The following is a 14,150-nucleotide window of genomic DNA, read 5'->3' on the forward strand; positions in this document are numbered from 1 at the left end:
AAATGTATTACAAAGCTGTAATCATCAAGACAGTATGGTATTAACACAAAAACAGACACTCAGATCAATGGAACAGAATAGAGAACCTAGAAACTGACCCACAAACATCTGGCCAACTAATCTTTGGCAAAACAGGAAAGAATATCCAGTGGAATAAAGACAGTCCCTTTGGCAAATGGTGTTGGGAAAATTGGACAGCAACATGCAGAAGAACCTCGACCACTTCCTTACGCCATACACAAAAATAAACTCGAAATGGTTGGATGACCTAAACATCCTAAACATAAGACAGGAAGCCATCAAAATCCTAGAGGAGAAAGCAGGCAAAAAAAACCTCTGACTTCAGCCACAGCAAATTCTTAATCAATATGTCTCTGGAGGCAAGGGAAACAAAAACAAAAATGAACTATTGGGACCTCATAAAGATAAAAAGCTTCTGCATGGCAGAGGCAACAATCAGCAAAACTAAAAGGCAACTGATGGAATGGGAGAAGATATTTGCAAATGGCATATCAGATAAAGAGTTAGTATCCAAAATCTGTAAAGAACTTATCAAATTCAACACCCCCAAAAACATAATCCAGTGATTAAATAGGAAAGTTACGAATAGACATTTTCCAAAGTAGACGTCCAGATGGATAATAGACACATGAAAAGATGCTCAACATCACTCATCATCAGAGAAATACAAATCAAAACCACAATGAGATGCCACCTCACACTAGTCAGAATGGCTGGCTATCAATTCAGGCTACAACAGATGTTGACAAGGATGCAGAGAGAGAGGAACACTTTTGCACTCCTGGTGGGAATGCAAACTGGTGCAGCCACTCTCAAAACAGTATGGAGTTTTCTCAAAAAATTAAAAATAGAACTACCCTACAACCCAGCAATTGCACTACTAGGTATTTATCCAAAGAATACAGGAGTGCTGTTTCAAAAGGGTACATGCACCCCAATGTTTATAGCAGTGCTATTGACAATAGCCAAAATATGGAAAGAGCCCAAATGTCCATTGACTGACGAATGGATAAAGAAGATGCAGTGTGTGTGTGTGTGTGTGTGTGTGTGTGTGTGTGTGTGTAATGGAATATTATTCGGCAATCATAAAGGTTGGAATCTTGTCACTTGCAACAATGTGGATTGTATTATGCTAAGTGAAATAAGTCAGTCAGAGAAAGACAAAACATCTTGATTTCACCCATAGTGCAATTTAAGATACAAAATAGGTAAACATAAGGGAAGGGAAGCAAAAATGAAATAAAAATAGGGAGAGGGACAAAACATAAGAGACTTTAGATACAGAACAAATGAGGGTTTCTGTAGAGGTTTTGGGTGGGGGGGGGATGGGCTAAATGGGCAAGGGGCATTGAGGAGGGCAGTTGTTGGAATGAGCACTGGCTGTTATATATAGGTGATGAATCTCTGAATTCTACTCTTGAAATAATTATTGCACTATATGCTAGGTAAGTTGGATGTAAATTTAAAAAAAGAAAAAGAAAAAAATAAAAAAGATGTGGTACATATATGTATATATATGTATATGCGTATGTGTGTGTGTGTGTGTGTGTGTGTATACACATACATATCAGTCAGAGAAAGTCAGATATCATATGACTTCACTCATATGTGGAATTTAAGAAGCACAACAGATGAACACAGGGGAAGGGAAGCAAGAATAAGATAAAAACAGAGAGGGAGGCAAACCCTAAGAAACGCAAATATAGAAAACAAACTGAGGGTTGCTTGAGGGAGGTGGGTTAAATGGGTGACGGGCATTAAAGAGGGCACTTTTTGGGATGAGCACTGGGTATTATATGTAAGAGATGAATCACGGGGTTGTACTCCTAGAGCCAAGACTACACTGTATGTTAATTAACCTGAGAAAATAATTATGAAATCAAAAATAAAATAAAATAAATAAAATATAAAATGAAATAAAATGGGTAACAACAACAACAACAACAAAAATTGGGTATGAGGGCACCTGGGTGTCTCAGTCAGTTAAGGGTCTGATTCTTGGTTTTGGCTCAGGTCATGATCTCATGGTTTGTGTACTCAAGCCATGCATCAGGCTCTGTGCTGACAGCATAGGACCTGCTTGGGATTCATTCTCCCTCTCTGTCCCTATCGACTCAAGGTCTCTGTTTCTCTCTCAAAATAAATAAACTTTAATTTATAAAGGGTATGGAAAGAGAAATAGTAACTTTAAAATGGAGAAATCCTGGCTAACAGTACCTTAACCAGGTGATGAAGGTTAATAACACCACCAATGACTTGTGTTCATGCTATGTATGGCCCAATATGACATAATATCATGTACATGATAATCATCCCTAAATATCTGACCAATACTTTTTTAAGTGTCAAGATCATTAAAAAATGGATCAGAGGAGGGATGCCTGGGTGGCTCTGTTGGCTAAGTGTCCAACTCTTGATTTCAGCTCAGGTCATGATCTTGTGGTTCTTGGGTTTAAGCCCTGCCTTAGGCTCTGGGATGACAGCATGGAGCTTGTTTGGGATTTTCTCTGCTCTTTCCCCACTCATGCACACATAGGCTCTCTCTCTCTCTCAAAATAAATAAATAAAATTAAAACAATGGATCATAATAAAGTGAAAATAATTCATTTTTGTTTTTATTTCCTTGCCTCTGGAGACATGTCTAGTAAGAAGATGTTGACACCTCGGTCAAAGAGGTTGCTGACTGTTTTCTCCTGCAGGATTTTGATGGTTTCCTATCTCACGTTTAGGTCTTTCATCCATTTTGAATTTATTTTTGTGTATAGTGTAAGAAAGTGGTCCAGTTTTATTCTTCTGCATGTTGCTGTCCGGTTCTCCCAGCACCATTTGCTGAAGAGACTGTATTCTTTCCACTGGAAATTCTTTCCTGCTTTGATGAGGATTAGTTGGCCATATATTTGTGGGTCCATTTTCTGGGTTCTCTATTCAGTTCCATTGATCTATGGGTCTGTTTTTGTACCAATACCATCCTGTCTTGATGCTTACAGCTTTGTAATACATATTAAAGTCTGGAATTGTGATGCCTCCAGCTTTGGTTTTCTTTTTCAACATTACTTTGGCTATTCAGGGTCTTTGGTGGTTCCATACAAATTTAAGAATTGTTTGTTCTATCTCTGTGAAGAATGATGGTGTTATTTTATTTATTTTTTTTTTTTATTTTTTTTTAAATTTTTTTTTTTCCACGTTTATTTATTTTTGGGACAGAGAGAGACAGAGCATGAACGGGGGAGGGGCAGAGAGAGAGGGAGACACAGAATCGGAAACAGGCTCCAGGCTCTGAGCCATCAGCCCAGAGCCCGACGCGGGGCTCGAACTCACGGACCGCGAGATCGTGACCTGGCTGAAGTCGGACGCTTAACCGACTGCGCCACCCAGGCGCCCCTGGTGTTATTTTAATAGAAGTTGCATTGAATGTGTAGATTGCTTTGGGTAGTATAGATATTTTAACAATATTTGTTCTTTGAATCCATGAGTATGAAATGTTTTTCCATTTCTTTGTGTCTTCAATTCCTTTCATAATCTTTCTATACTTTCCATCATATAGATTTTTTAACTTTTTGGTTTGGTTTATGCCCAGGTATCTTATAGTGTGGGGCACAACTGTAAATGGAATTGATTCCTTGATATCTCCTGCTTCATTATTGGTGTATAGGGACCTCATTAAGATAAAAAGCACAGTAAAGGGAACAACCAGCAAAACTAAAAGGCAACCAAATGGGAGAAAATATTTGCAAATGACATATCAGATAAAGGGTTAGTATCCAAAATATATAAAAAATTATCAGACTCAACCCCCCAAAAACAAATAATCCAGTGAGGAAATGGGCAGAAGACATGAATAGATACTTTTCCAAAGAAGACATACAAATGGCTAACAGATACATCAAAAGATGCTCAACATCGCTAATTATCAGAGAAATAAAAACCAAAGCCATGATGAGATACCACCTCACACCTGTCAGAATGGCTAAAATTAACAATTCAGGAAAAAACAGATGTTGGTGAGGATGAAGAAAAAGGGTAACCCTTTTTCACTGTTGGTGGGAATGCAAACTGATGCAGACACTCTGGAAAATAGTATATGGAGATTCCTTAAAAAATTAAAAATAGAATTACCTAATAATTCAGCAATTGCACTACTAGGTACTTATCCAAAGTAAACAAAAATGCTGATTCTAAGAGGCACATTTACCCCAACGTTTATAGCAGCACTATCAACAATAGCCAAATTATAGAAAAAGCCTAAATGTGCATCTACTGATGAATAATGGATAAAAAAGTTGTGATATACATATACAGTGGAATACTACTTGGTGATCAAAAAGAATGAAATCTTGTTATTTGCAACGACGTGGATGGAACTAGAGTGTGTTATACTAAGCAAAATAAGTCAGTCAGAGAAAGACAGATATCATATGACTTCACTTATATGTGAAATTTAAGAACAAAACAGAACATAGGGGAAGAGAAACAAAAATAAGATAAAAAGAGAGGGAGGCAAACCATAAGAGACTGAAATACAGAGAACAACCTGAGGGTTGTTGGAGGGAGGTGGGTTAAACGGGTGATGGCCATTAAGGAGGACACTTTTTGGTACGAGCACTGGGTGTCATATGTAATAGGTGAATCACTGGGTTGTTCTCCTGAAGCCAAGACTACACTTTATGTTAACTATCTTGAAATTAAATACGTGAATTAAAGTTTTTAAGAAATGGATCAGAGGAGAATAAGGAAACATGATAACTAAATGAAACATAGTATCCTGGATTGAAACCTGGAAGAGAAAAACAATGACAATAGTGTAAAAGTTGGTAAAATCCAAATGAAGTCCAGAGTTCAGATAATAGTAATATACCAATGTTAATTTTTGTAGTTTTAAGAAACACACCATGGTTAACATTAAATAAATCTGGCATACTTCAATCCTTTCTATTTTTCTCACACCCTTTCTTTACATCTAAAACCATTCCAAAACAAATATTTATTTTAAAAAGTTACAAATGAAGTATTGAGGAATCTTATGTCTATGTATACTGAATAGAAAAAGGTTGGATAGATACACACTTTGTTATCAATCAATAATCACCTGCAAGGAGGGAGGTGGGAAGAGAGAGCCACATGTGGATTTCACTAGTCACTTGATTGTGACTTGTGATTGTGCATTTTTACAAAGCCTTTTCACTAATTATGTATGTATGTGTATATCTATCTATCTATCTATCTATCTATCTATCTATCTTGTGAAATTATTATAGAATAAATTGTCTGAAAACCAAGATGGCCAAGTTTTATGATGGTATCTGTTTGTCCTGACAGATAATGCTTATGAATCTCTCAAAGATAAATAGCCCTTCTCTATATGGCTGCTACCAGATAAAGTAAAATTTACTATCTTCATGTAAATTTATTAAAGGTTCACAAGTATGTGATTCTTGTTGATGAGTCAGTAAATCAATCCCAAATATATGAGACCCCAGGAGAGGCCAAAATATGGGTTCTATTCAAGCAACCCAGTAGAATAAAGTCTTGGATAAATAGGATAATTTTCTCCCATAGTCTTGTTTTGAGCAAAATCCCAGTGCATGTAGGTAAACAAATCAGTTACTTGAGGCCTAGGGAATTACCTCCTCTGTGGTTTCCTGTTTTCCTCAAGGATCCTCTGGGGCACTTGCTGCTGTCATGCATACTTGTAATTATCTATATAACCTCAGAAATCCTGCCTGCAAGTGGAAACCAAAATATTCAAGTGTCCCAACACCACGCTTCCCTCAGAAAGTAACGAGGAGCATTGCTACTTGGGGAAATATGATGTGATGAGGAAAATCCATGGGTGTAGGTACATGAACACAGGTAAAATGGAAATTAAAAAAAGGCTGATCTGGTTTCCAATAATTATATCTGCTGTTTTGCCCTTCTTCAGGGTAGTATTTCAGTTAATAGAATCCTTCACAGCAACTTGAGAAGCCAGGGGAGAATATTTAGTTCAATCAACTGTGTGCAACTTTAAGAATATGAGACAAACATTAAGAATATTTTTACTGGGGCACCTGGGTGGCTCAGTCAGTTAAGCGACAGACTCTTTTTTTTTTTTTTAATTTTTTCTTTTTTTTTAATGTTTATTTATTTTTGAGACAGAGAGAGGCAGAGCATGAACGGGGGAGGGTCAGAGAGAGAGGGAGACACAGAATCGGAAGGAGGCTCCAGGCTCTGGGCCATCATCAGCCCAGAGCCCGACGCGGGGCTCGAACTCACGGACCGTGAGATCGTGACCTGAGCTGAAGTCGGACGCCCAACCGACTGAGCCACCCAGGCGCCCCGACAGACTCTTGATTTCAGCTCAGGTCATGATCTCACAGTCATGGGATCAAGCCCTACGTGGGGCTCTGCACTAGGAGTGGAGCCTGCTTGAGATTCTCTCTCTCTTTCTGTCCCTCCCCCACACATGCTTTCTCTCTCTCTCTCTCAAATTAAAAAAATAATATAAACAAAATTTTTAGTAAATTACCTCTTAGATCTGATTCTTTTTTCAATTTCCATATTCTTGTCTCTAAGAGGTTTGCATACACTCAACCTGAAAATTCAGTAGTCAGCTGATGAGAAGACATAATTTCTGGGTCCCAGAAGTAAACAAACCTAGTAAACATCAATGAAGCAGCATTAACAGTAAATCCTCAGTGCATCTTCATGTTTTTAATAGGAATTTATAAGCCACCACTGGTGTCACCAGGATACACCACTCAGTAGTGTTGGTTGGGAGAGTAAAAACTCTTAATAGACTTTTCATGTCTCAATCAGAATTTTCCTTTTGAAATTTTTCCTTTACCCTACCTCAACTGCACTTTTCTGTTCTACAATTTTCTTGTAAATCTATGTTTTATTTAAATTTTATAATGTCTATTTATTTTTGAGAGTGTGAGCAAAGAAGGAGCAGAGAGGGGCGCCTGGGTGGCTCAGTCGGTTAACTGTCCGACTTCGGCTCAGGTCATGATCTCACGGTCCGTGAGTTTGAGCCCTGCGTCGGGCTCTGTGCTGACAGCTCAGAGCCTGGAGCCTGCTTCGGATTCTGGGTCTCCCTCTCTCTCTGACCCTCCCCCGTTCATGCTCTGTCTCTCTCTGTCTCAAAAATAAATAAACATTAAAAAAATTTTTAAAAAAAGGAGCAGAGAGAGAGATGGAGACACGGATTTTGAAGCAGGCTCATGGCTCTGAGCTGTCAGCACAGAGCCTGATGCAGGGCTTGAACTCATGAACAATGAGATCAAAACCTGACCCGAAGTTGGATATTTAACTGACTGAGCCACCCGGGTGCTCCTAACTTTATGTTTTATTCATGCCTAGATGCTATCTGAGTAATTAGTGACATGCTCATAAAAATTTATATAGCATGCTTAGTTTCTTCTAACTTGTTCCAACTTCTTAGAGTAGAAACTTCTCCATTCTCACTTCTGTAAACTTGTAGAGAGGGTTATCTTCCCTCTTGAATATAGGTGTAAAGGAATTACTTGTTTACAGCTCCTAGAACCTGATTTAATAATTTTTTCTGAGTTGATCCTGATGTGCTTCATATTGAGCTCCTATGAATAAATCTAAAGGAGAACACACCACTGACTATATCCATTCATCTCTTAATTGATGTGTGATGTTTTAGGGAATGACATCCCAATTCCATTCAAATACAGGGATAATAACAGATTTATTTCATGGCATTCTACTTCATACCCATCTATGATTTCTTCTATGGATTTATGTAACCAGATCCACAGGCAAAGGACTGCTAAGTGTTCATGCGTGTACCTGTCGCATACCTAACTATGCATATATTAAATGGCTACCTATGACATTGAATTGTTCACCATAGTGAAATTAGTTTGTGATCATAGGATATCCATAGATCTTCATTATTAGGGCTTAACCAAACACGTTAAACAGAAGATTAAGAATTGAATCATGGGGGGCACATATGTGGCTCAGTTGGTAGAGCATGAGACTCTAGATCTTCGAGTCATAATTTCAAGCTCCATGTTGGATGTGGAGACTAGTTAATTAAAAAAAAAAGAATAGGGGCGCCTGGGTGGCACAGTCGGTTAAGTGTCCGACTTCAGCCAGGTCACGATCTCGCGGTCCGTGAGTTCGAGCCCCGCATCAGGCTCTGGGCTGATGGCTCAGAGCCTGGAGCCTGTTTCCGATTCTGTGTCTCCCTCTCTCTCTGCCCCTCCCCCGTTCATGCTCTGTCTCTCTCTGTCCCAAAAATAAATAAACGTTGAAAAAAAAAAAAAGAATCAAATAAGGGGATATCTGAAAACCCAGCACCAAGACCATGAAACTGAGGATGGTGGTCTATGAGTTTTAAGAAACATATAGCTTATATTAATTGCTTCCAACCCCTGCTTCACTCCTCATGCTTTCATGATTCACTGTATGTGGAGCTTACTTCTCCACACTATTGATGTTGGGATCTTTGTGTGTGACTTGCTTTAGTTGGTGGAATGTGGTTGGAAATGGTAGAGTCAATCTTGAGCTCAGGCATCAGTGGAGATCATGTGATTCTACTTGCCCCTGTTTAGCTTTTGCTATTTTCCTTGAGAAGAGCAAGCTGCAGACTGAGAGACATGTGGTGAAGTATATCTGTACCTGACCTTCAGCCTAAAGCAAAACTGACCCACAGATATGGGGACAAGAAAACACATTTGTTTTCATAAGCCACTGAAATTTGTAGAGTTTTATTTTATCTTGCATTATTATATCAATAACTTATCAACAATAAAAAATATTCTGTGAGGTCCTATAACATTTCATTTGCTTTTGTTTTCCTTGTCTTCTTCTTTTTGTTCAACTAGAACAGTCATAGCCATGGAGGGAGAAAATGAGACATTAACAACAGATTTTATTCTCTCAGGACTCTTCCCCAATATGAAGTATGTCAGCATCCTTATCTACATTATCATCCTGATCTACCTTGCTGCAGTCACTGGGAATATCATTCTGTTCTTTCTCATATGGATAGACATGAGGCTCCACACTCCAATGTACTTTCTACTCAGCCAGCTGTCTTTCATAGATCTGGCCCTCATCAGCAGCACTGTTCCAAAGATGATGATAAACTTTTTCTCTGGAAGAAAAGACATCACACGTCTTGCCTGTGGAATCCAGATATTTTTCTTCTTTACTCTTGGGGGTGCTGAATGCATCCTCTTGACCCTTATGGCTTATGACCGATATGTAGCTGTCTGTAACCCTTTGAGATACATAGTCATTATGAACCACAGGGTCTGTCTGCAAATGACCATAGTGTCTTGGATTGGGGGCATATTAGCTTCCACAGCCCACACATTCTATACCATGAATCTACCTATCTGTGGTTCCAGAGAAATCCACCATTTCTTCTGTGAGATGCCAGCAATCATGAAGATCTCATGCAAAGACACTTCCACCTATGAGCTGGTGGTCTTAGCGATGGGCATTGCTTTTATCATTGTCCCTTTTGGACTTATCATGGCTTCCTACACTTTCATCTTCCTTGCTGTTCTTCATATAAAATCTTCCCATGGCAGGAACAAAGCCTTGGCCACGTGCTCATCTCATCTTACAGTGGTAAGTTTTTATCTAGGACCATGTGTTTATATGTACATGACACCGGGTTTCTCCCACACTCCTGAGCAAGAACAGGCTGTATCTGTATTTTGCACTGTCCTCACACCCATGCTAAATCCACTCATCTACAGCTTGAGAAACAAAGATGTGGTGAGGGCTTTTCAGGAAGTCCTGAGGAAGCATCCAGTCTCTAAACAGAACACATAAATATCAAGGTGGAAAATAGCTATCTAGAGTTAAGGGTAAAGACTCTAGAATCATCCACAGTCACATTTTTTGGCATGAAGAACTTTGCCGTAGCCCTGTTAGCAAATTACCTCATCGATAACTGACAATATTAATTCAATCATAAATACTTTGTTAGAAAGTTTCTCTCAGTTTATGATCATTTGTTTCCAAAATTGATTAACTTAACTACTGTTCTTCATACCAGTTTATAAGCATAAACAAAGTTCAATCTTCCCTTTTTGGACCTGCAATATTTAGACATTTCTCGGTGTTCTTGAGTCTTACCTCTGTTTGTTGTTGGTGGTGATGCAGGTCTTCTTAATTCCTGTTGTTAGAAGTACAAACTTCTTAGGAAAAATAAGTGTGATTGATATGTAAAAAGGAATTGACCTTATTAAGAAAAACAATAATAATTCTCTTGAATTCTCTGACAAACTTGACATGTTGGCTCTATTCTCCCTGCTTGCCTTGTGTATAAATTTTCCCAGTCATTCTCAGATTAGCAAGACTCAGTTTATGTATAGTTCAAAAACATTCTCCCTTCAGAAATGGATGTACCTAGCTTTGAGTAAAAATAATGCCTACCATTAGCAAGTGTAGTGGGTTTTCTCTTTTTTTATTTTTATTTTTTAATATGTATTTGTTTGAGAAAGAGAGAGAGAGAGAGAGAGAGAGAGAGAGAGAGAGAGAATAAGTGGGGGAGGGGCAGAGAGAGAGGGAGACACGAAATCTGAAGCAGGCTCCAGGCTCTAAGCTGTCAGCACAGAGCCAGACACAGCGCTCAAACCCACAAACCCTGAGATCATGACCTAAGCAGAAGTCAGACGCTTAACCAATTGAACCACCAGGCCCCACAAGAGTTTTCTTTTGGTTTAAAGTCTTTGAAAGCTCTCCTTAGCTCTAGCTTCAGATCCTTCATCCAGTAAGGGCAGTTGAACTCAAGTTAGAGAGTGAAGATAAATGTCTTAAAAAGCTTTACTTACTTGTCACCTATCTAGAGAAGGTAACCTTTGGCCATGTTATATATTCAACAGACTCTCTGGAATCAGTAAATATTCAGAATTGTCTTTTTCCTTATGGAATACTTTTAAGCTCTGATGAGACACTGTAATTCATGTATAATAATTGGGTAAGTGGGTCACCTTTGATGCACAGAAATGAAAGCAATTGAAGTATTTTGGGGAATGTAGGTCTATGTAAAGTAATTGTAAGGTTTACCAAAAAATGGAACAGATTAGACCAACAATAAGGTTCAAGTGACCCATAGAGATGAATAAAGTTTTACAGTTGGTTATATGAATATTAGTGGGGAGTTGCATTGGACTTCTCAAGATGAGACCCATGACTGCATGTGGAAACATGCAAACACAGATTGTTGCATATGACCAGAGTGGATGATGCTTCTACTGGATAGAACATAGAGATGAGCAGGAAAGCTAATCAGCTGCTACTGAGATGATGGGCTGTGAAGGGACCCATGAAAGGCTTGTCTCTGACGTTGTGACCATGCAATCTTGGGCAATCCCAACTTTCATATGACAAAAGAGATAAACTTCTATTAGAATTATGAGTCCCAATAAGGCCCAAGTCAAGATTCTTTTGATGTAGACCAAGTTTTCTTTAGTGTTCTGTGATTAAAGATATGATTCTGATACTAGCTCATATGAATCATAACAAAAGTTTATGAGTGAAATCTATTGCAAAATTCATAATTAACAATAACAAGCAATCCATGGCCCATGGGGAATACAAATTAATTGTAGTATATATTACTTAACACTGCTCACCTCATCAAAAACCAGAAAGCACTCTAAAATCTATTGATGGATATAATGTATGGAAAAAGGCATCTTTGTGCTGTGCTGGTATAAATATATACTGCTATGCATTTTTTTGGAATACAACTTATTAAAATATATATTTCTTCACATTTTTTCTCAGGAATTACCCTTTGGAGAATTTTCTGAAATAAATGAAATAAAAAAGTATTAATACTTAACATTTGCACATGCGTAATTTTTGTGGTATTGTTTACTCAAAGATTGGCAACAACCAGTCTGATAATGGTTGAATAAATTGTGGTACATCCATATCATGGGAAAATGCACAGCAATTATAAATAAATAATGGATAAAAGTTATTCAAGATAATTAGAAGGATCTTCAGAAAAAAAAAATTTGAGGAAGAGCTCAAGGTTTGAGTGGAGGGGAAAATACATCATAAAAGCTTGTATTTTGGTGGAATAAAATAAACAATGACCTCAAAGCTGCTATATATGTTTACATTTGTTTGGTTTTTTTGAGGGAAACATAAACTTTGTTGGAAGAAGTTAGTACTAAGAAAGCTAACAGATGCTCCTCTCAGAGAGCATCCTCTCTAAGTGACAAAAATAAAGACTTTAATATATTTAGGGAGATAGAATTATCTTTAATATATTTAGGGAGATTAGTGGTTTTGTATTTAAAAATTTAAAATTCCCTAAACTTATTTATCAACTAAACACATATTAGTACCATATAAACATCAGTGGTAAAATTTAGCACTCTCAAAGAGATTATGTAATTTAATCCTCAAAATATATTTTTATGATAGGGCAGATGAAGATGTACTCTCAGAGATGATTCATTATGGTTAAGTAATTTTGAGGTCTTTTTCTCTTAGATCTCAACTAGATGGAATTTTCTTTCTTTTTTTTTTTTAATGCTTATTTATTTTTGAGAGAGAAACAAAGTGTGAAAAGGGGAGGGGCAAAGAGAAAGGACACACAGAATCCAAAGGAGGTTCCAGGCTCTGAGCTGTCAGCATAGAGCCCAATGCAGGGCTCAAACTCCTGAACTGCAAGATCATGACCTGAGCCTAAGTCAGATGCTCAACTGACTGAGACACCCAGGCACCCCTAGATGAAATATTCAAATAGAAAATCCTAGAGAGAAAACTTTCCTAAAAATCAAAATCAAATAAGAAAATAGACAACTCATTTTCTTTGGATTTTTATTTCTAAGCATATAAAAATGTTCAGTAAATGTCAGTGATGATGATTTCTAATGTATAGTTATCTAAAAGGAAGTTATTTTTCTTATAGATATTACCACATGTGGCTCCTTGTTTTTTGCAGAAGACCCTTTTTTCTACTCCTTATTTTTTTATTTGGTAATGTATATGTTTACATTTGTGTGCAAGTGTATTCAATGAGCTTTACTCTAGTTTTATTGAGATATAATGGATTAATATTGCCAAAGTTTATTTTTTATTTTTGTTTAACATTTATTTATTTTTTAAAAATGATTTTATTATTTATTTTTTGAGAGACAGAGTGTGAGCGGGGAAGGGACAGAGAGAGAAAGACAGAATCTGAAGGGGGCTCCAGGCTCTGAGCTGTCAGCACAGAGCCTGATGCAGGGCTTGAACTCATGGGCTGAGAGATCATGACCTGAGCCAAAGTTGGCACTTAACCAACTGAGCCACCCAGGTGCCCCTAACATTTATTTATTTTTGAGAGAGAGAGGAGAGAGAGACAGAGACAGAGACAGAGACAGAGAGCAGGGGAAGAGGAGAGAGAGAGGGAGACACAGAATTCGAAGCAGACTCCAGTCTCTGAGCTGTCAGCATAGAGTCCAACATGGGGTTCCAACCCATGAAGTGTGAGATCATGTCCTAAGCTGAATTTGGATGTTTAACCTACTGAGCCATCAGGCACCCCAACGTTGCCTAAGTTTAAAGTGTATAAGACGATTATTTGGTGCCTGTATAAATTGCAAAATATTTACCACAGTAAAGCATATTAACACATATTTAACTTTAAATAATTATTATTTTCTTGTTGGTGATATGGTGAGAACATTAGAGATTTACTTTCTTTTTTAATATGAAAATTATTGTCAAATTGGTTTCTTTTTTTGATATTTTATTTTATTTTTAAATTTGAATTTTATTTAAAACTTTTAATTTATTTTTATTATTTTTTAAATATAAAATTTATTGGCAAATTGTTTTCTATACAACACCCAGTGTGCATCCCAACAGGTGCCATCTCTCAATGCCCATCACCCACTATCCCCTCCCTCATCCCCACATCAACTCTCAGTTTATTCTCAGTATTTAAGAGTCCCTTATGGTTTGTCGCCCTCTCTCTCTGTAACTTTTTTTTGTTTTCCCCCTTCCCCTCCCCGCTGGTCTTCTGTTGAGTTTCTCAGGATCCACGTATGAGTGAAAACATGTGGTATCTGTCTTTCTCTGCCTGACTTATTTCACTTAGCATAACTCTCTCCAGTTCCATCCACGTTGCAACAAAAGGCCATATTTCATTCTTT

General features: G+C 37.7%; 1 protein-coding gene across 1 annotated transcript; it reads left to right on the forward strand.

Annotated features, from left to right (window-relative positions):
• Nucleotides 1-8,871: 8,871 nt before the first annotated feature.
• Nucleotides 8,872-9,819, forward strand: LOC115513944 (olfactory receptor 2T11-like). The gene has a single exon (XM_030315558.1). The coding sequence runs from the start codon at nucleotides 8,872-8,874 to the stop codon at nucleotides 9,817-9,819; it is 948 nt and encodes a 315-aa protein (XP_030171418.1).
• The last annotated feature ends 4,331 nt before the right edge of the window (nucleotides 9,820-14,150 follow it).

This window comes from Lynx canadensis, chromosome A1, assembly GCF_007474595.2.
Source record: "Lynx canadensis isolate LIC74 chromosome A1, mLynCan4.pri.v2, whole genome shotgun sequence".
NCBI lineage: Eukaryota > Metazoa > Chordata > Mammalia > Carnivora > Felidae > Lynx > Lynx canadensis.